General features: G+C 38.8%; 1 protein-coding gene across 13 annotated transcripts in view; it reads right to left on the reverse strand.

Annotated features, from left to right (window-relative positions):
- STAU2 (staufen double-stranded RNA binding protein 2) overlaps positions 1-22,493 on the reverse strand; it is a 337,228-nt gene that overhangs the window by 268,854 nt on the left and 45,881 nt on the right. For 11 of the 13 annotated variants that reach the window (XM_032759847.2, XM_058444329.1, XM_032759849.2 and 8 more), the window contains one exon: positions 1,428-1,587. The exons of 1 other annotated variant lie outside the window; for it this stretch is intronic. In XM_032759847.2, coding sequence (XP_032615738.1) covers positions 1,428-1,587 — 160 coding nt within the window. Of the gene's footprint in view, positions 1-1,427; positions 1,588-5,772; positions 5,795-22,493 lie in introns of those variants that run through there. One more of the 13 variants, XM_058444336.1, reaches the window with a different exon arrangement.

The following is a 22,493-nucleotide window of genomic DNA, read 5'->3' on the forward strand; positions in this document are numbered from 1 at the left end:
TAAAATTAGAACAGTAATTTACTTAGTATTTTACATGCAGGTGGTTTGGGGAATTTGTGATGGGGTTTCTTTCTTTTTTTTTTTCTTTTGAGACAGAGTCTTGCTCTGTTGCCCAGGCTGGAGTGTAGTGGCGTGATCTCGGCTCACTGCAACCTCCGCCTGCCAGGTTCAAGCAATTCTCCTGCCTCAACCTCCTGAGTAGCGGGGACAACAGGAGCGCGCCACCATGCCCAGACAACTTTTGTATTTTTAGTAGAGATGGGGTTTCACCATGCTGGCCAGACTATATATAATTATATAGTTTTATATATTATATAAATATACAGTTTTATATATTATATAAATATATAAAATATATATATATAAAATATAAAATAGGCATGTTATAAGGAAATATAAAAATATATTCCATATTATATGAATAATGTAAAAAATATTAATATATTATACATATATTATATGAATATATAAAATATATAGTGTCATATATTATATGAATATATAAAATATATAGTGTCATATATTATATGAATATATAAAATATGTAGTGTCATATATTATATGAATATATAAAATATGTAGTGTCATATATTATATGAATATATAACATATGTAGTGTCATATATTATATGAATATATAACATATATAGTGTCATATATTATATGAATATATAATTATATGAAATATAAATTATATATGTCATATATTATATGAAATATATTAAATATGTCATATATTATATGAATATAAAAATATAGTCATATATTATGAAATATAAAAATATATTACATGAAATATAAAAATATTTCATATATTACATGAAAAAATAAAATAGGTTTCATAATTACATGAAATATAAAAATATTTCATATATTACATGAAATATAAAAAATATATTTCAATATTACATGAAATATAAAAATATTTCATATATTACATGAAATATAAAATATATTTATATTATATGAAATATTAAAATATATATATTATATAAAAATAAAAATATATTCATATATTATATGAAATATAAATATGAATATATAAAATATATAGTGTCATATATTATATGAATATATAAAATATATAGTGTTGGCCAGGATGGTCTCGAACTCATTACCTAACGTGATCCACCCGCCTCGGCCTCCCAAAGTGCTGGGATTACAGGCGTAAGCCAACACGCCAAGTCTCCTTCAGTTATTTTTATGCTGGGGTGTGTGTGTGTGTGTGTGTGTGTGTGTGTGTGTGTGTGTGTGTGTGTGTGTGTGTGTGTGTGTGTGTGTGTGTGTGTGTGTGTGTGTGTGTGTAGGTATGGGCATATGTGTACTATTAATACTTGCTCACTCTGTTACTAGCCTACAATAAATGAAACATACAACAAGCAGAACACACATAGCAGACAACGTAACAGAAGGAGTCACTGCCATACCTGGGTTATTGTTAACATTACTTTTGGGTGGCTTCTGAACTGGTTTGGGAAGCGTAGATTCAGTCAAAGCTTTATTGGCAACAGCCTGTTGAGCCTTCTTTATACTGCTGCCTTCGGATTCCCATGTCTGCTCACCAAGACTCAGCTGCACTGAGAACATCTTAGAAAAACATAAATAGACAAAGAAAACATTAAGACTTTTCCAAGAAATAAAATGGGCTGTCTGAGAGAAAAATAAACATTATAGAATCAGAATTTTAGAGCTAGAGGTGACCTTACCTATGGATCATTTGCAACAAAGTCTTACTCTACCTAGTGAGGAAATTTTAAGAGAGTACCAAATTCTGTTCTATCCTATCCAAAAGCTTAGTAGCAGATCTAGGTGTACATTTTGGGTAGAATAAATCAAGAAGCAATCTTTCCTCTAAATGGAATCACCATGTTAATGTCATTCAAATGGTCCTCAGAAAAGTAGAATAAGTAGAAATAATAAGAGAAACTGTAAGAGAAGCCAAAAGACCATGCGTCTATAATACTTTTATAAAATCTAATTCCTTGAGTGTTACATTTAGCACAATCTAGGCAATGAGTCAGGCAATTCTATTAAATATTATACTACCAAAATCTCTGAATCTCCACAACAAACATTGAGCCAATCACTAAATTCTGTCCATTTTAACATCATAAATATTTCTCAAATCTTCTTCTTCTCTGTCAACTGGATCCAGCCTTTCATCATCTTTAGCTTGGACATAATATTCTTCCAGCTGATCACTGCTAAAACTATCTTTCTAAAACACAAATCCAATTTCAACACCCCAATCAACATCAGGTTAAAACCCTTCAACTGTTCCTGTTTTAGCATGGCACAAAGGCTCTACCTGTGCATCCTCATCTCACGCACATCCTTCCACTAACATGTCCTACATTCCATTCTCACTGTATTTCCATATGAGCCCCCAAACCTATTCTTCACCTTTAAAATTCAGAATCAAGTTACATGATAAGCACGTAATTGGTTTCACTCCAGACTGCTTATTACTTTCTAGGAATACTAAGTTTTAACTTAAAATTACTTATTACAAAAAATATATATTATTGCAGAAAGGAGATGAGATAGAAAACACCTTCATCAGGTTAGCATCACCAATAATCATACAAATTGACGTCATGTGCCCCCGATACAATCCAATGAGAAGTACACATCAACAACCATGTACTATTCTTGGCCAAAAATGTTTAATCTGAATCTAATCATAGGGAAACAATCAGAGAGATCTAGATTATGGGACATTCTATAAAACAAATGGCCTAGGCTCCAAAAATGTCAATGTCATAAAAGGAAAAAAAAAAAAAAAGAATGCAGGGAGGACACTAAAGAGACATGAAGGCCATGCACAGTGGCTCATGCCTGTAATCCCAGCACTTTGGGAGGCTGAGGTGGGCGGATCACAAGGTCAGGAGATCAAGACCATCCTGGCTAACACAGTGAAACCCCGTCCCTACTAAAAATACAAAAAAATTAGCCGGGCGTGGTGGTGGGTGCCTGTAGTCCCAGCTACTCAGGAGGCTGAGGCAGGAGAATGACATGAACCCGGGAGGTGGAGCTTGCAGTGAGCCGAGATTGCGCCACTGCACTCCAGCCTGGGCGACAGAGCGAGACTCTGTCTCAAAAAAAAAAAAAGAAAGAAAGAAAAGAAAAGAGACATGAAAAGACATGATAAATACCACGCATGAGCCTTGATTATGTCTAAAATGGGAAGGGGGAAAAAAGCTATAAAGGACATTCAGAGGACAACTGGGGAAATGTGACTATGAACTATACATTAAGTAATAGGTTTAGCCAGGATTAAATTTCTTGTATGATTAACAGTATTGTGGTTATGAAGAAGAACGTCTTTAGTCTTACAAGATAGATATGTAAGTATTTAAGAGTGAAGTGTCATGGTAGCTGAAATTTACTTTCAAATTGTTCAAGGAAAAAGTATATGTCAATATAGAGGGAGCAAGAAATAAAGTAATGTGGCAAATAAATTAACGATCGGTGAATCTAAAACATACATGAGTGTCTATTACACCACTCTTCCCATTTTTTCTGCAGATTTTTAATTAATCAAAATAGGGAACTGGGATTTGTCATTTGAAATTCACAACATAAACATACCTGTTTAAAGTGATTAATTTTTCTTTTATTCTAATTCAGTTTAAAATGTATACCTAGAATGTATCTTTAATACTCGCTCTGGTTTCAAAATGATTTTTCAATGACTAGCTCTTTGTTTTTCTTCAAATTTTGGTATTTAACAAAGAACTCTGCCACAAAATAAGAAAGTTTAAAGGTTTCGCATGATATATATAATATACATAATCTTGCATATAACTCATATGCTTGAAAACAGAAATACCCACATAAATGACCTTGAGATTCCTGATTGCATCAGGAAAGCATATTAAATTTACATGTCTCCAGACCTGACCTCTCCGAAACAACAATCACATAAATCTGTCTACTTGGTATTTCCACAAACTCAAGAGGTAAAAGGTCAAACAAAACATTGCCTCCTCCACTCCACCCCCTCCAAATCAGTTCATGCCCCAAAATGTTTCATCCATTATCTCCCAACAGTTCAGGTTCAAACCTCATTAGTTTCGTTTATCCTTGCCTTCCTAAGGCTTATTTAACATCTCATAACTCTTCCTTGTAATTTATATTGTCACCTCCTTAGTCTAAGGCTCCTATAAACTCAGACTCAGTATACTTCATTTAGCTCCTATCTCTAATCTTTCCTGCCTCCTAATCATCCAGATGTCACCATTTTCCCAATCTCATGAGCCAGACACCTTTGAGAGGTCTTCCCTTCTCTCCTGCTTGCAATTAACAAGTACTGATTCAACTTAAATGTTTTTCAGACCTAGCCTCCTCTCTTTATACTAAGATATATACATGCACCAATGTCTTAGTGGAGGATATCAGTATCTCTCCCCTAAACTACCACAACACCATCTGTGGTATATAAGAAATATGTATTTGGTCTCTGGCCCTGGTTCCTAACACAGAGCTCCCAAAACCTTGTAATTTCCAGAGGGACAGGAGAAGTAGGAGCATTTTTGTTCTAATATTTGGTCTTTGATCCCAATTTCTAACACAGAGCTCTTAAATTCCTTGGAATTTCCTGGGTGATAGGAAATTTTTATTCTAATGAGCCAACTCTTGGCAGGCCCCTGGATAGAAAGCTAGTCTGAGGGCCAGTCACCAGAAAAACTAAGCCATGGTTAGAAACTTCATTTTTAGCCCCATCCCATTCCTATCTGCCATGGAGGAAAGAGGGGCTGGAGACTGAGTTAATAATCGATCATGCCTATGTGACGGAGCCTCCATAAATATCCCTAAAAGGGTTCAAAAAGCTTGCAGGCTGGTGAACACACTGAGGTGCTGCAGGGTGGCACACCCAGACAGGGCTTGGAAGCTCCATTTCCCTTCTCACACACTTCATCCTATGTACTTCTTTTCTTTTTTTCCCCCAGAGATGGAGTCTTGCTCTGTCGCCAAGGCTGGAGTGCAGTGGCACAATCTCGGCTCACTGCAACCTCCGCCTCCCAAATCCAAGTGATTCTCCTGCCTCAGCCCCCCAAGTAGCTGGCATGACAGGCACAAGCCACCACTCCAGGCTAATTTTTGTATTTTTAGTAGAGACGGGGTTTCACCATGTTGGCCAGGCTGGTCTTGAACTCTTGACCTCGTGATCCACCCACCTCAGCCTCCCAAAGTGCTGGGATTACAGGCGTGAGCCACCGCACCGACCCTCCTATGTACTCTTTATCTGGCTGTTCACCTATATACTTTAGAATATCCTTTATAATAAACTAGTAAATATAAGTATGTATTCCCCTGAGTCTTGTGAACTGTTTTAACAAATTATGGAACCTGAGAAGAGGGTGCTGAGAACCCCTGGTTTACAGCCAGTTGGTCACAAGTTTAGAAGACCCAGATTTGTGACTGTCATATGAGGTGACAGCAGTGTTGTGGGACTGAGCCCTTAACCTGCAGGGTCTGCACTAACCGTGGGCAGTTAGTGTCAGAATTTAGTTAAACAGTAGGACATCCAGTTAATGTATGGGGACAACTGCAGAATTCGCTGGCGTGGGGAAAAAACCCCACATATTCAGTGTCAGAAATGAAGTGTTAGAGCCAGGTATGGTGGCTTATGCCTGGAATCCCAGCACTTTGGGAGGCCAAGGTGGGAGGATCACTTGAGCTCAGAAGTTCGAGACCAGCCTGGGCAACACAGGGAGACCTCAGCACTACCACAAATGTAAAAAATTATCCAGGCATGGTGGTGCGCACCTGTAGTCCCAGCTACTGAGGGGGCTGAAGCAGGGGGATCCCTTGAGCCCAGGAGATCAACACTGTAGTGAGCTATGACTGCACAACTGCACTCCAGCCTGGGCAACACAGCAAGACCCTATCTCGAAAACAAAATTTTTAATTTAAAAAAAAGTGTTGGAAGTATAGAAAAAAATTTCTTTTTACTATCTTAAAGCAGTTCCCTTAATATGACCTTCCCATTCAAACTACCATTCTTACCATCATCAACATGAACATTCTGTAAAACCATCAACGTGAACATTCTGTAAAATATAAGTATTTCCAAGGCAATCCTATGCTTTTCTATAATCTCTCTTAAGATTCCTACTACAGTAAAAAGTGTAGTAGTTTTAAGATGGAATGCTGGAGACACACTGTTTATGAATTTAAGCCATGGCTTGACCATTTACTATGTACAACACTGGGAAGTTAATTATTCTTTCTAACTCTCAGTTTCTTACCTCTTTAGTGAAATGAGGCTAATAAGAACACATGGTTAGTTGTGAAAATTAGAACAAAATGGTATAAATGCCCCCATTTGAAAGTCAGAGATTGTCAAACTAGATAAAAATGCAAAATCAAACTACATGCTACCTACAAAAACTGTACTTCAAATATAAAAGCACATATAGTTTTAAAGTTATAAGATGAAAAACATATACTGACATAAATCAAGGAGAAATTAGAATGGCTATATTAATATCAGACTAAGTGGATTCCAGAGTAAAGACTATTACCAGTGGTAACAAAGGTCATTTCATATGAATAAAGAAAGCAATTAAGAAGACATTGATATCCTAAACATTTAGGCACCTAATAACACAGCTTAAATACATGAAGCAAAAACTGACAAAACTTAAACTATAAAATTGACAATTAAAGTCAGAGTCAATACTCCTTATCAAAAACTGATATAACAAGCAAAAAACATCACCAAGAATATAGTACAGTTGAACAACACTATCAGCCAACACAATCTGATCAACACTGTTAGAATACTCCAACCAAGAAAAGCAGAATATACACTTGTTCTCAACTGTTCACAGGACATTTACCAAGACAGACCAAATTCTGGGCCATAAAATAAGTTTCAACAAATACAAAGAATTCAGACCACACACAAAGTATGTTCACTGGGTAAAGTTACAGAAGAGGGTAGAGTAAAATTACAGAGGAGGGTAGAACAGAAGCCTATACCATTCATCACCCCCAGTGGAACACCAAATTTTAACAACTATGGACACAGAAAAGCACCGTTACAAGAAACAAAAATCAGGTGAACAATCACAGTGCCTGGCTTTAACTTCTTATCGCCAAAAGAGGCATTGAGGAAGGTAGGAGAGTCTTGAATCACCAACATCAACCCTCTCCCACACTCCCAGCAGCAGCCACGTGGCATGGAGAGAAAATCTGTACACTTTGAGGGAGGAGAGCACAGCTATTGGAAAACAGTACATTAAACTCAGTGCTGCCCTGTCACAGCAGACAATGAAAATGTGCTGGGCTCAGCCAGCACCTGCAGAAGGAGGGAGGATTTGGACGAGCACTAGCTGGAGGGGAATTGCCCATCATAGCAGTTGGAACTTGAATTTCTTGGCAAGACTTGCCACTACAGGCTGAAGTGCTCCAGGGTCCTAGATAAATTTGAAAGGCAGTCTAGGACACGAGACTGTACTTCCTAGACAACTCCTAGTGTGAGGCTGGGCTTAGAGCCAGTGAATTAGGATGGCACGCAACCTAGGGAGACACCAGCTGGAATAGCTAAGGGAGTGCTTATGCCATCCCTCCCCTAACCCCAGGAAGTGCAACTTGTAGCAACGAAAGTGTCTACTTCCTTCTGCTTAAGGAGAGGAGAGTGAAGAAAAAAAGAACTTCGTCTCGCATTTTGGATATCAGCTAAGCCACCGTAGGATAAGGCACCAGGCCCTAGCTCCAAGATAACATTTGTAGACACACCCTAGGCCAGAAAGGAACCCACTGCCTTGAAGATAAGGACTCAATCCTGGCAGGATTCATTACCTGCTGACCAAAGAACCAATGGGTCCTGAATTATCACCACTGATACCCAAGGAGTATGCAGTGGGCCCTGGGCTCTGACATGTGCTGGCTTCAGGGGTGACCCAGCACATTCCCAGCTGTGGTGGCTATTGTGAAAGACTCCTGTTTAAGAAAAGCAGACAGAAAAGTAAAGGGAACATTGTCTTGTGCCCTAGGTACCAGCTCAGCCACAGTGAGAAGAGCAAAAAGCAGGCTCTTGGGGTCCCCCAGTCCACACCTATGCTGGACAGCATTTCCGGATCTACTTCAGGGAGCCCGCTGCCCTAAAGAATGAGCCCATGGACCAGTGGTGGTGTTGGTGGCCACAAGGAGAGGTTCCTTGCCTGTGGAAAGGGGAGGGAAGAGTGGGAGGGATTTTGTATTATGGATTGAGTGCCAGCTTAGCCACAATAGAAGAAAACATCAGGTAAATTGCTAAGGTTTTTGACTCCAATCCCTGGCTCTCAGACAGCATCTCTGGACACACCTGGAGCCCAGGGAAAAACCCGCCACCCTTAAGGAAGGGCCTTGGACAAGGCCAGTGCTGTGCTGGCTTCAGGTCTGACCCAGAGCAATCCCAGGGATGATGACCACAGAGGTGCCTGCATCACCACACCCCCAATTCCAAGTGGCTTAGCACTCCATTCGTTTGGGAGAAAGTAAAGAAAAAGAACAATCTCTGCCTGGTAATCCTGAGAATTCTTCCAGATCTTATCCAAGGCTGCCAAGGCTGTACCTCTAACAAGTCTCCAAAAGCCACAGCATTGTTGGGCTTGGGGTCCAAGTCCCTTCGAATTCCTGGAAAGCCTTCCCAAGGACAGGCATAAACAAGCTCAGACTCTGAAGACTACAATAAATACCTAACTGTTTAAAGCCCAGACACCAACAAGTATCTACAACCATTGACACCATTCAGGAAAACATGACCTAACCAAATGAACTAATATAAAGCACAAGGGATCAATCCTGGAAAAACAGAGATATATGACCTTTCAGGCAGAGAATTCAAAATAGCTGTTTTGAGGAAACTCAAAGAAATTCAAGACAACACAGAAAGGGAATTTGGAATTCTTATCAGATAAATATGACAAAGAGATCAAAATTAAAAAGAATCAAGCTGATATTCCAGAGTTTAAAAATGCAACTGACATGATGAGGACTACATCAAAGTCTCTTAACAACAGAACTGATTAAGAAGAAAGAATTAGTGAGCTTGAAAACAGGCTATTTGAAATTACACAGTTAGAAAAAAAAAAAAGAAAAAAATTAAAAAGCAATGAGGCACACCAAAAACATCTAGAAAATAGCCTCAAAGGGGCAAATCTAAGACTTACCGGCCTTAAAGAAAAGGTAGAAAAAGAGATAACAGTAGAAAGTTTATTCAAAGAGATAATAACAGAGGATTTCCCAAACCAGAAAGATAACCACATTCAAATACAAGAAGGTTATAGAACACCAAGCAGATTTAACCCAGTGATGACTACCTCAAAGCATTTAAGAATCAAATTCCCAAAGGTCAAAGATAAAGGATCCTAAAAACAGCCAGAAAAAAAGAAATAAATAACATACAATGGAGCTCCAATACAATTGGCAGCAGACTTGTTTTGTTTTGTTTTGTTTTGTTTTGTTTTGTTTTGTTTTGTTTTGTTTTGAAACAGAGTCTCACTCTGTCACCCAGGCTGGAGTGCAGTGATGCGATCTTGCCTCACTGCAACCTCCACCTCCCGGGTTCAGGCAATTATCCTGCCTCAGCCTCCCGAGTAGCTGAGATTACAGGCATGCACCACCATACCCAGCTAATTGGCAGCAGACTTTTCAGTGGAAACCTTAAAGGTGAGGAGGGTGTGGCAAGACATATTTTAAGTGCTGAAGGAAAAAAACTTTCACCTAGAATAGTATATCTGGTGAAAATATCCTTTAAGTATGAAGGAGAGATAAAGTCTTTCCCAGACAAACAAAAGCCGAAGGATTTCATCAACACCAGACTTGTTCTACAAGAAATGCTGAAGGGAGTTCTTCAATCTGAAAGAAAAGGATAGTAATGAAAGAAGAAATCATCTGAAGGTACAAAACTCACTGGTAATGGTAAGCATACAGAAAAATACAGAAGAGTGTAACACTGTACCTGTGGTGTATAAACTACTCTTAACTGAAGTAGAAAGACTAAATAATGAACCAATCGAAAATAATAGCTACAACAACTTTTCAAGAAATAGTGTAATAAGACATAAAGAGAAACAACAAAAAGTTAAAAAGCTGGCAGTGGGGACAAAGTTAAAGTGTAGAGTTTTAATTAACTTTCTTTTTGCAAGTTTGTTTGTTTATGCAATTGTGTTAAGCTGTCATCAGTTTAAAATAATGGGTTATAAGTATTAGTATTTGCACCGGCGCAGTGGCTCACACCTGTAATCCCAGTACTTTGGGAGGCCGAGGCAGGTGGATTGCTTGAGGTCAGAAGTTTGAGATCAGCCTTGCCATCACGGTGAAACCCCATCTCTACTAAAAATACAAAAACTAGCCAGGTGTGGTGGTGCATACATGTAATCCCAGCTACTTGGGAGGCTGAGGCATGAGAATCACTTGAACCTGGGAGGCAGAGATCGCAGTGAGCCAAGATCACGCCACTGTACTCCAGCCTGAGAGACAGAGCAATACTCTCAAAAAAAAAAATTAATTTAAAAAAGATAGTATTTGCAAGCCCCATAGTAACCTCAAATCAAAAAACATACAACAGATACACAAAAAAATAAAAACAAAGAAATTAAAGCATACCACCAGAGAAAATCACTTTCACTAAAAGGAAGACAGCAAGAAAGGAAAGAAGGAAGAAAAGACAGAAAACAAATAACAAAATGGCAGGAGAAAGTTCCTATTTAGCAATAATAACACTGAATGTAGGCCAGTCGCGGTGGCTCACGCCTGTAATCCCAGCACTTTGGGAGGCCAAGGTGGGTGGATCACGAGGTCAGCAGATCAAGACCATCCTGGCTAACACGGTGAAACCCCGTCTCTACTAAAAATACAAAAAATTAGCCGGGTGAGGTGGCGGGCACCTGTAGTCCCAGCTACGTGGGAGGCTGAGGCAGGAGAATGGTGTGAACCCCAGGGGGCGGAGCCTGCAGTGAGCCAAGATCGCACCACTGCACTCCAGCCTGGGTGAAAGAGTGAGAGAGTGAGACTCCTTCTCAAAAAAAAAAAAAAAAAAAACAACACTGAATGTAAATGAACTAAATTCCCAGACAAAAGACATAGAGTGGCTGAATGGAGAAACAAACATGATCCAGTGATCTGTTGCCTACAAGAAACACACCTCACCTATGAAGACACACACAGACAGAAAAGAGAGGGATGGAGAAACATATTCCATGGCAACGGAAACCAAAGAAGAGCAGACACAGCTATACTCATATCAGAAAAAGTAGTACAGAAAGACAAAAACTGTAAGGAGAGACAAAAAAAGGTCATTATATAATGATAAAGGGGTCAATTCAGCAAGAGGATATAATAATTGTAAATATATACACAACCAACACTGGAGCACTCAGATACATAAAGCAAATATTATTAGAGCTAAAGGGAAAGACAGACCCCAATACAATAACAGCTGGAGACTTCAACACCCCACTTTCAGCACTGCACAGATCTCCCAGAAAGAAAATCAACAAAGAAACATCAGAGTTATTCTGCACTATAGACAAAATGGATCTAGTAGATATTTACACATTTCATCCAATGGCTGCAGAATACACATTTTTCTCCTTGACACATGGATCTTTCTCAAGGATAAACCATGTTAGGTCACAAAACGAGTCTTAAAACATTAAAAAAAAAAAAAAAAAAGAGAGAAAGAAAAAGAAAAAAGAAAGAAAACCTAAAATAATATCAAGCATCTTCACTGACCACAATGGAATAAAACTACAAATCAATAACAAGAGGAATTTTGGAAACTACACAAACACATGAGAATTAAACAATATGCTCCTGAATGACCATTTCAATGAAGAAATTAAGAATGGAATTGAAAAATTTCTTGAAATGAAGGATTAAACCAAAGCCTATGGGATACAGCAAAAGCAGTACTCAGAGGGAGGCTTATAGCTATACACACCTACACCAAAAAAGTGGAAAAATTTCAAACAAACAATCTAACAACGCACCTTAAAGAACTAGAAAAATAAGAGCAAACTAAGCTCAAAATTAGTAGAAGAAAAATAATAAAGATCAGAGCAGAAATAATTGAATTTGAAATGAAAAAATTATACAAGATCAATAGAACAAAAAGTTGGTGTTTGAGAAGATAAACAAAATTGACAAACGTTTAGTCAGACTAAGAAAAAAAGAAAGAAGGCCCAAGTAAATAAAACCAGAGATGAAAAAGGAGACATTACAACGGATACAACAGAAATTCAAAGGATCGTTAGCGACTACTGTGAGCAACTATACGCCAAAAAATTGAAAAATCTTGAAGAAACAGACAAATTCCTAGACACATACACCCTACAAAGATTGAACCAGTTAGAAATCCAAAACCTGAGCAAACCAATAACAAGTGAGGAGATCAAAGCAGTAATGAAAAGCTTCCCAGTAAAGAAAAGGCCAGGACCCAACAGCTTTACTGCTGAATTCTACCAAATATTTAAAGTGGAACTAATACCAATCCTACTCAAACTATTCTGAAAAATAGAGGAGGACGGAACGCTTCCAAACTCATTACATGAGGCCAATATTACCCTGATACCAAAAACTAAACACACATCAAAAAAAAAAAAAAAAGAAAAAAAAAAAGAAACCTACAGACCAATAGCTCTGATGAATATTGATGCAAAAACCCTCAACAAAATACTAGCAAACCTAATCCAACAATACATTTAAAAGATTATTCATCACAACCAAGTGGGATTTATCACAGCGATGCAAGGATGGCTCAACACACACAAACCAATCAATGTGATACATCACATCAACAAAATGAAGGACAAAAACCATACATTTCAATTGATGCCAAAAAAGCATCTGATAAAGTTCAACATCACTTTGTGATAAAAACCCTTAAATAACTGGGTATAAAAGGAACATGCCTGAACATAATAAAAGCCATATATGACAGATCCACAACTAGTATCATAATGAATGGGGAAAAAGTAAAAGCCTTTCCTCTTAGGTCTGTAACACAACAAAGATGCCCATTTTCACCACTGTTATTCAACATAATACTGAGAGTACCAGCTAGAGCAATCAGACAAGAGAAAGAAAGAAAGGGCATCCAAACTGGAAAAGAAGTCAAATTATCATTGTTTGCAGATGATATGATCTTATATTTAAAAAAACCTAAAGACTCCAACAAAAAACTATTAGAACAGATAAACAAATTTAGTAAAGTTGCAGGATACAAAATAAATATACTAAATCAGTGGCATTTCTATACGCCAACAGTGAACAATCTGAAAAAGAAATCAAAAAAGTAATCCCATTTATAATAGCCTTAAATAAAATTTAATACCTAGGAATTAACTCAACCAAGGAAGTGAACGATCCCTACAATGAAAATTATAAAATACTGATGAAAGAAACTGAAGAGGACACGAAAAAATAAATTGGAAGAATCAAAGCAACCTACAGACTCAACACATTCCCTATCAAGATATCAATGACATTCTTCAGAGAAATAGAAAAAACAATTCTAAAATTTATATGGAATCACAAAAGACCCAGAATAGCCAAAGCTATCCTAAGCAAAAAGAACATAACTGGAGGGACCACATTATCTGACTTCAAATTACACTACAGAGCTACAGAAACCAAAACAACATGGTACTACATAAAAATAAACACACAGACCAATGGAATAGAAGAGAGAATCCAGAAACAAATCCACACACCTACAATGAACTCATTTTTGACAATAGTGTCAAGAACATACACTGGGGAAAAGACAGTCTCTTCAATAAATGGTACTGGGAAAGCTAGATATGATATCCATATGCAGAAAAATGAAACTAGAACCCTATCTATTGCCATACACAAAAAAATCAAATCAAAATGGATTAAAGACTTAAATCTAAGACCTCAAACTATGAAACTATTACAAGACGACATTGAGGAAAATCTTCAGGACGCTGGAGTGGGCAAACATTTCTTGAGTAATACCCCACAAGCACAGGTAACCAAAGCAACAATGGACAAATGAGATCACATCAAGTTAAAAACCTTTTGCACAGCAAAGCAAACAGTCAACAAAGTGAAGAAACAACCCACAGAATGGGAGAGAAATATGTGCAAACTATCCATCTGACAAGGTATTAATAATCAGAATATATAAGAAGCTCAAATAACTCTACAGGAAAAAAATCTAATAATCCAATTTAAACAACAAACAGGTATATGAAAAGGTGCTCAACATCACTGATCATCAGAGAAATGCAAATCAAAACTACACTGAGATATCATCTTGCTCAAGTTAAAATGGCTTTTATCCAAAAGTCAGGCAATAATAAATGCTGGCAAGGATGTGGAGAAAAGGGTACCCTCATACGTTGTTAGCAAGAATGTAAATTAGTACAACCACTATGGAGAACAGTTTGGAGGTTCCTCAAAAAACTAAAAATAGAACTACCATACAATCCAGCAATCTCACTGCTGGGTATATTCCCAAAAGAAAAGAAATTAGTATATTGAAAAGATATCTACACTCCCATGTTTGTTAGGAGTGCTTACAATAGCTAAGATTTGGAATCAACCTAAGTGTCCATCAATAGATGAATGGATAAAGAGTGGTATTTACACATAATGGAGTACTATTCAGCCATAAAAAAGAATGAGATCCTGTCATTTGCAATAACATGGGTAGAACTGGAGGTCACTATGTTAAGTGAAATAAGCCAGGCACAGAGAGACAAATGTCGCGTGTTCTCACTTATTTGTGAGGTCTAAAAATCAAAACAATTGAATTCACAGAGATAGAGAATAGAAGGATGGTTACTAGAGATTGAGAAAGGTAGCAGGAAGGTTGAGGGGATGGGAAACTGGTTAATGGGTACCAAAAAAAAATTAGTTAGAAAGAATGGATAAGACCTAGTATTTGACAGCACATAGGGGGACTATAATCAATAATAATTTAATTTTACACTTTAAAATAACTAAAAGAGTGTAACTAGATTGTTTGTAACACAAAGGATAAATGCTTAAGGCTTTGGATACCCAATTTCCATTACGTGATTATTATGCATTGTGTGCCTAATCTATGTGAAATACCTATGTGAAAAAAAAGATTAGTAGCTGCCTGGGGTCTCAGGTACAAAGAGAGATGATTACAACGAGGAACGAGAAAATTTTGTGGGACAATGGAAATGTTTGTTCTTTTTCTTCACATAGATTTTTGGTACATGCAACATACCAAATACATTGTATGCATTCGGTATACCAAAATATCTCATGTACCTCATAAATATATATACCTACTATGTACCCACAAAAATTAAAAATAATTTTTAATTAAAAAACAAAGAACATTATTATTGATAAAAGGGTTAATTCATCAAGAAGATAAAACAATTATAAACATATGCACCAAACAACAGAATAAAGAACTTCTCAAAACTGAACAATAAAACAAACCCAATAAAAAATAATGGGCAAAGATCTGAACAGACACTTCACTAAAAGTATACACTGATGACAAACACACAAAAAGATGGCCAACATTATCAGTCACTACGGAAATGCAAACTGAAACCACAATGAGATTCCACCACATACCTATAAGAATGGCTAAAATTAGAAAGGCTGACTATATAACCTGTAGGCAAGGGGGCAGAAAATAGAACTCTCATACACCGCTGAGAGGAATGTAAAATGGTACAACTACTTTTGCAAAAAATTTCGCAATTTCTTAAAAAGTTAAACATGCACCTGCTATATGTTCCTGGCTCTCTTATTACCAAAGAAACAGAGAAAATAAAATAGAGAAAGAGAAAAGATAGTATATGACTGATATGGTTTGGGTCTGTGTCCCCACCCAAATTTCATGTTGGATTGTAATCCCCAATGTGGGAGGTGGGGTCTGGGGACTGGATCATGGGGGTGGATTTCTCATGAATGGTTTAGTGCCATCCCTTCATACTGTCCTCACAACAGTGAGTTATCATGAGATCTGGTCATATAAAAGTGTGTGGGACCCCCCTAATCCCCACATTGCTCCTGCTTTTACCATATGACATGCCTTTTACTTCCACCATGATTGGAAGCATCCTGAGGACCCCCCAAAAGCAGATGCTGCTATGCTTCCTGTAGAGCCTGCAGAACCATGAGCTAACTAAACCTCTTTTCTTATAAATTAGCCAGTCTCAAGTATTTATAGCAATACAAGAATGGATTAATACAATGTCTATATGAAGACTTGCATATAGATGTTCAAATTAGCTTTATTATAATAGCAAAAAGCTAAAAACAATGAAAATATCCATCAACAGATGAATGTCCAAAAAACAAAGTGTGCTATATCCACATAATGGACTACTCCTCAATAATAAAAAGGAAGAAATACTGACACACACAAAACATGAGCAAACTCAAAATAACTATGTGGCCAGGCGCGGTGGCTCACGCTTGTAATCCCAGCACTTTGGGAGGCCGAGGCCGGCGGATCACAAGGTCAGGAGATCAAGACCACGGTGAAACCCCGTCTCTACTAAAAATACAAAAAATTAGCCGGGTGTGGTGGCGGGCGCCTGTAGTCCCAGCTACTCGGAGAGGCTGAGGCAGGAGAATGGCGTGAAACCAGGAGGCGGAGCTTGCAGTGAGCCAAGATTGCGCCACTGCACTCTAGCCTGGGTGACAGAGCGAGACTCCGTCTCAAAAAAAAAAAAAAAAAAAAAAAACTATGCTAAGTGAAAATAGTCTGGTAGGAGTACATACTACTATATGATTACATTTATATAGTTTTAGAAACTGCAAACTCATCTATAGTCACAGAAAGCAGATTACTAGCTGTGTGGGGTCCCAGGTACAAAGAGAGATGATTACAACAAGGAACGAAAAAATGTTGTGGGACACTGGAAATGTTTGTTCTTTTTTTTTCCACATAGATATAAAGCAGAAACAATACTTTTGGCATGGTTTAAATTATGAAAGAAGTCAGTTTTCATTGCTTCAAAAAATGTTCTCTCATCTTTTTAGTATTTTCTCTCTCATGAGTCTTTACTACATTTCCCTTCCACTATCCTCACTCTCTTATCCTATACTTCCACTGCCAATGTACATAGAAAGAAAATAATGATTTCATCGTGCCTGAAAATTATGTATTCAAGAGGCACATCCTACAGCTCACAATCTCTGCTCTAGCCCAATACTCATCAATTGATGAAATCCCCTCATATAACAATCCCTACATACAATCAGCCAAATTCAAGATGTAGAACATTTTATAGGACAAATTACTCTATTTCTCCAACAAATCAATGTCATAGGAAAAGAGGGGATGGGGATAAAAGGAGTGTTAGTATTAACAAACAAAAGAGACCAAAGAGACACAGCCACCAAATGTAATAACATGATCCTTGTTTGGACCCTATTTGAACAAACCAAATGCAAAAAGACATCTCTAAGTTTAATAAAAAAAAAAAAAAGATGGATACAAACCATGTATTATATAATGTTTGGGCTTATTAATCTACTCATAATGACGGTGTAGTGGGCAATTTTTTTAAAGGTCCTTATCAGTTACAGATGCATACCAAAGCACTTATGAGTGAACAGACATAGTTCTTTTAAAAACTTTGTTGAAAAAAGTGGGTAGGGGATACGTAAATAAATTTATCTTGGCAAAATATTCAATGTTAGTATTTATTTCAAATTTTTCATAATAAATTAAAAGTAAGATTTTTGTTTGTTTGTTTTTTGAGACGGAGTCTCCCTCTGTCGCCAGGCTGGAGTGCAGTGGCACAATCTCAGCTCACGGCAACCTTCGCCTCCCAGGTTCAGGCAATTCTCCTGCCTCAGCCTCCCGAGTAGCTGGGACTAAAGGCTCGCGCCACCATTCCCAGCTAACTTTTGTAGTTTTAGTAGAGACAGGGTTTCACCATTTTGACCAGGATGGTCTCGATCTCCTGACCTCATAATCTGCCCGCCTTGGCCTCCCAAAGGGCTGAGATTACAGGAAAAAGTAAGATCTTAAGGTGTTGTGGGTTTCATAATGAATGAGACAAAACTCCTAACAGCATGATATGCACCTTATTTATTTTCAGTGCAGGAACAGTGCCTGTCACATAGTAAATACTCAACAGACCTTTTACTAAGGGGTTGTTTTAGTCCTATATATGACTAATAAGCAATGATATAATTATTTGGGTACCTCCATCATCAACACAATGCTTAAGAACTTACAAATCGTCACTCTAGTATACCACTTTATGAGGTATTATATTACTCCATTTACAGATAAGAAAACTGAGACTTTAAATTAGTTGTTCAAGGCCACGTAAGCTGGGCAATGAAGGGCAAAGATCAAGCTGGGCAACTCTAGCAAAGATTTTTTTTTAAAGACTACTTGGCTTAAGGGTCAGTGGATGACACTGCCTCCCTCAGTGATACCCATTCCAAAGTAAACCATCTCAAAGTATCAGCACTAGTGCAATTTACTTGAAACTTAGCCAGGCCTACCAACAAATTATCAGAATAGGAAAATAATGGAAAAGAAGAAAATGCCATTTTATGTTATTCATGGCTCTCTTCCTCATATTCTAATTAAAACAGCCTTCTTTCGAGATTTGAGCAAACCAAAACAATAATCTGTAGAAAAAATAACTGTATACAGGTACCTAGGAAATAAACCAATATTACAATAACTCCCATTATTATAAGGTATACTAACTTGTTTCAGAGTTCAATTAAAAACTGAGCAGAAAAATAAAAGAAGACAAGGCAAAGTCTAAAATAATTATTTTTTTAATAGTCACATATTAAAAGTTGTTCAGAATTTGTGATACTCATGGGGAAAAGAGGAAAGCATGTAAACGTTAAGATAGGTCACTACCTGTCAGCATGATATAAGAGAAGACAATTCCATACCATACTGAAGACATTAACCTCTGTCCTGTGTTTCCAAACTCTGGCTGTACTTTTGAGTCACTTCAGAGCTTTAAAAAATTCCTGATGTGTGGGCTTCACCCAAGACCGATTAAATTAAGGGGATGAGACTCAGGCATAAGTATTTTTTAAAGCTCCTGAAATGATTCCAATTAACAGCCGTTGGGAACCACTTATCACATATGTCAGCATATGTGTAGTGTATGTGTGAACTGCCATATAATTAATGTACCAAGAAAAAAAAATTTTTTTTTTTTTTTGAGACCGAGTCTCACTCTGTAGCCCAAACTGGAGTGCAGTGGTGTGATCTTGGCTCACTGCAACCTCCACCTCCCGGGTTCAAGCAATTCTCCTGCCTCAGCCTCCCGAGCAGGTGGGATTATAGGCACACACCACCACACTCCGGCTAATTTTTGTATTTTTAGTAGAGAGCGGTTTTGCCATGTTGGCCAGGCTGTTTTCAAACTCCTGACCTCAAGTGATCCTCCCGCCTCGGCCTCCTAAAGTTCTGGGATTACAGGCATGAGTCAGAATGCCCAGCCCCAAGAAAATTAATGAGTTGAAACTAGGTTTAAATTTTTCTTACCAGAGATCATCATTAATTTCATTAAAATACATTTTATGTCTCACCTAAAGGCCACTGATAGACATGCATGAATGAAAATGATTTTGCTTTTCACAAAAAGGATCCCGACTTAGCCAATTAGGATTAATATTAACTATATTATTATGTAAACTCATAAATATCATGTTTCACTCAAGAACATGCCAATTATTCTAGTACTCTTTTTAAAAATAAGCAAGCTACAGGCTAAGGGGGGTGGTGTATCACCAAAGCACCTACAGCAACTGGTACAGGTCGGCAAAATGATCTCCAAATCTCCTTAAAACCAAGGGAATCCTGGGACTATCGAGAAATAAGAAGAGACCCACTGTCGTCTACTTTCATCACAACAAACTTGTTTAGCCATTAAAACCCCAGCAGTGAGACAAGGAGATAGATACAACGTCAGTTCATAAATCCTTCCAAAAATTACAATAGATTCCTATAGAATCTTAATGAAAACCAAATCCTCCTAAGAGTCCTCCAGAAACTTCCCAGGTAGCCTGGCCTTCCTTGACCATATATAGAGGATAGGGATAATGTCACTAACTGTTAAGAGTAGTCTAGCTCTTCACTCTTGGGAGAAGAAGGCAGAAGAAGCAAAACTAGAGAAATGGCCTTGAAGAGGTGAAACGGGTTGGGATCCAGGACAAAATGGAGGAGCTGGGCAAGTCAGCTGAGGGTACCAACATAAAAGGCACACAACATTTAAGCAGGTTAAAGAGCTATGTGAGGATTGGGGAAAGAGAGGAATAGTAAAAAGGGGGCAGAAGCAATGGATCTGCAGTATGAAAGGACTGTAGAAGTCAAATTACTAGAGGGAATGAACTGGAAAGTTAAGAGGCAAGTGTCACAGAAAGATGAAAGACTGAAATTAACATTATGCAGTTATTGGTAATGATAAGGTCAAGAATGTGATTATAGGCATGAGTGGCTGAAGGAGAGTAGAGAACAAGATCACCGGAGATGTTAAAGAAACTGAAGGGTCAGGGAGGCAAGCCAAGATGACCGAATAGGAACAGCTCTGGTCTACAGCTCCCAGCCTGAGCGACACAGAAGACGGGTGATTTCTGCATTTCTGTTTGAGGTACCAGTTTCATCTCACTAGGGAGTGCCAAACAGCAGGTGCAGGACAGTCGGTGAAGTGCACTGTGTGCGAGCCGAAGCAGGGCGAGGCATTGCCTCGCTCGGGAAGAGCAAGGGGTCAGGGAGTTCCCATTCCCAGTCAAAGAAAGGGGTAACAGACGGCACTTGGAAAATCGGGTCAGTCCCACCCTAATACTGCGCTTTTCCAACGGGCCTGGAAAACGGCACACTAGGAGATTGTGGCCCGCACCTGGCTCAGAGGGTCCTACGCCCACGGAGTCTCGCTCATTGCTAGCACAGCAGTCTGAGATCAAACTGCAAGGCAGCAGCAAGGCTGGGGGAGGGGCGCCCGCCATTGCCCAGGCTTGCTTAGGTAAACAAAGCAGCCAGGAAGCTCGAACTGGGTGGAGCCCACCACAGCTCAAGAAGGCCTGCCTGCCTCTGTAGGCTCCACCTCTGGGGGCAGGGCACAGACAAACAAAAATTCAGCAGGAACCTCTGCAGACTTAAATGTCCCTGTCTGACTGACAGCTTTGAAGAGAGTAGTGGTTCTCCCAGCACGCAGCTAGAGATCTGAGAACGGACAGACTGCTTCCTAAAGTGGGTCCCTCACCCCCGAGCAGCCTAACTGGGAGGCACCCCCCAGTAGGGACAGACTGACACCTCACTCGGCCAGGTACTCCTCTGAGACAAAACTTCCAGAGGAACTATCAGACAGCTGAATTTGTGGTCTCACGAAAATCCACTGTTCTGCAGCCACCGCTGCTGACACCCAGCCAAACAGGGTCTGGAGTGGACCTCTAGTAAACTCCAACAGACCTGCAGCTGAGGGTCCTGTCTGGTAGAAGGAAAACTAACAAACAGAAAGGACATCCACACCAAAAACCCATCTGTACATCACCATCATCAAAGACCAAAAGTAGATTAAAACCACAAAGATGGGGAAAAAACAGAGCAGAAAAACTGGAAACTCTAAAAAGCAGAGCACCTCTCCTCCTCCAAAGGAACGCAGTTCCTCACCAGCAATGGAACAAAGCTGGACAGAGGATGACTTTGACGAGTTGAGAGAAGAAGGCTTCAGACAATCAAACTACTCCGAGCTACGGGAGGAAATTCAAAATAGCAAATAAGTTAAAAACTTCGAAAAAAAATTAGACAAATGGATAACTAGAATAAACAATGGACAGAAGGGCTTAAAGGAGCTGATGGAGCTGAAAGCCAAGTTTCGAGAACTATGCGAAGATTGCAGAAGCCTCGGTAGCAGATGCGATCAACTGGAAGAGAGGGTGTCGCTGATGGAAGATGAAACGAAGGAAATGAAGAGAGAAGGGAAGTTTAGAGAAAAAAGAATAAAAAGAAATGAACAAAGCCTCCAAGAAATTTGGGACTATGTGAAAAGACCAAACCTACATCTGATTGGTGTACCTGAAAATGACGGGGAGAATGGAACCAAGTTGGAAAACACCCTGCAAGATATTATCCAGGAGAACTTCCCCAATCTAGCAAGGCAGGCCAACATTCAGATTCAGGAAATACAGAGAACACCACAAAGATACTCCTCGAGAAGAGCAACTCCAAGACACATACTTGTCAGATTCACCAAAGTTGAAATGAAGGAAAAAATGTTAAGGGCAGCCAGAGAGAAAGGTCAGGTTACCCACAAAGGGAAGCCCATCAGACTAACAGCTGATCTCTCGGCAGAAACTCCACAAGCCAGAAGAGAGTGGGGGCCGACATTCAACATTCTTTTTTTTTTTTTTTTTTTTGAGACAGAGTCTCACTCTGTCGCCCAGGCTGGAGTGCAGTGGCGCAATCTCGGCTCACTGCAAGCTCCACCTCCCGGGTTCACGCCATTCTCCTGCCTCAGCCTCTCCGAGTAGCTGGGACTACA

This window comes from Hylobates moloch, unplaced genomic scaffold, assembly GCF_009828535.3.
Source record: "Hylobates moloch isolate HMO894 unplaced genomic scaffold, HMol_V3 SCAFFOLD_9, whole genome shotgun sequence".
In the NCBI taxonomy this organism is placed as follows: domain Eukaryota; kingdom Metazoa; phylum Chordata; class Mammalia; order Primates; family Hylobatidae; genus Hylobates; species Hylobates moloch.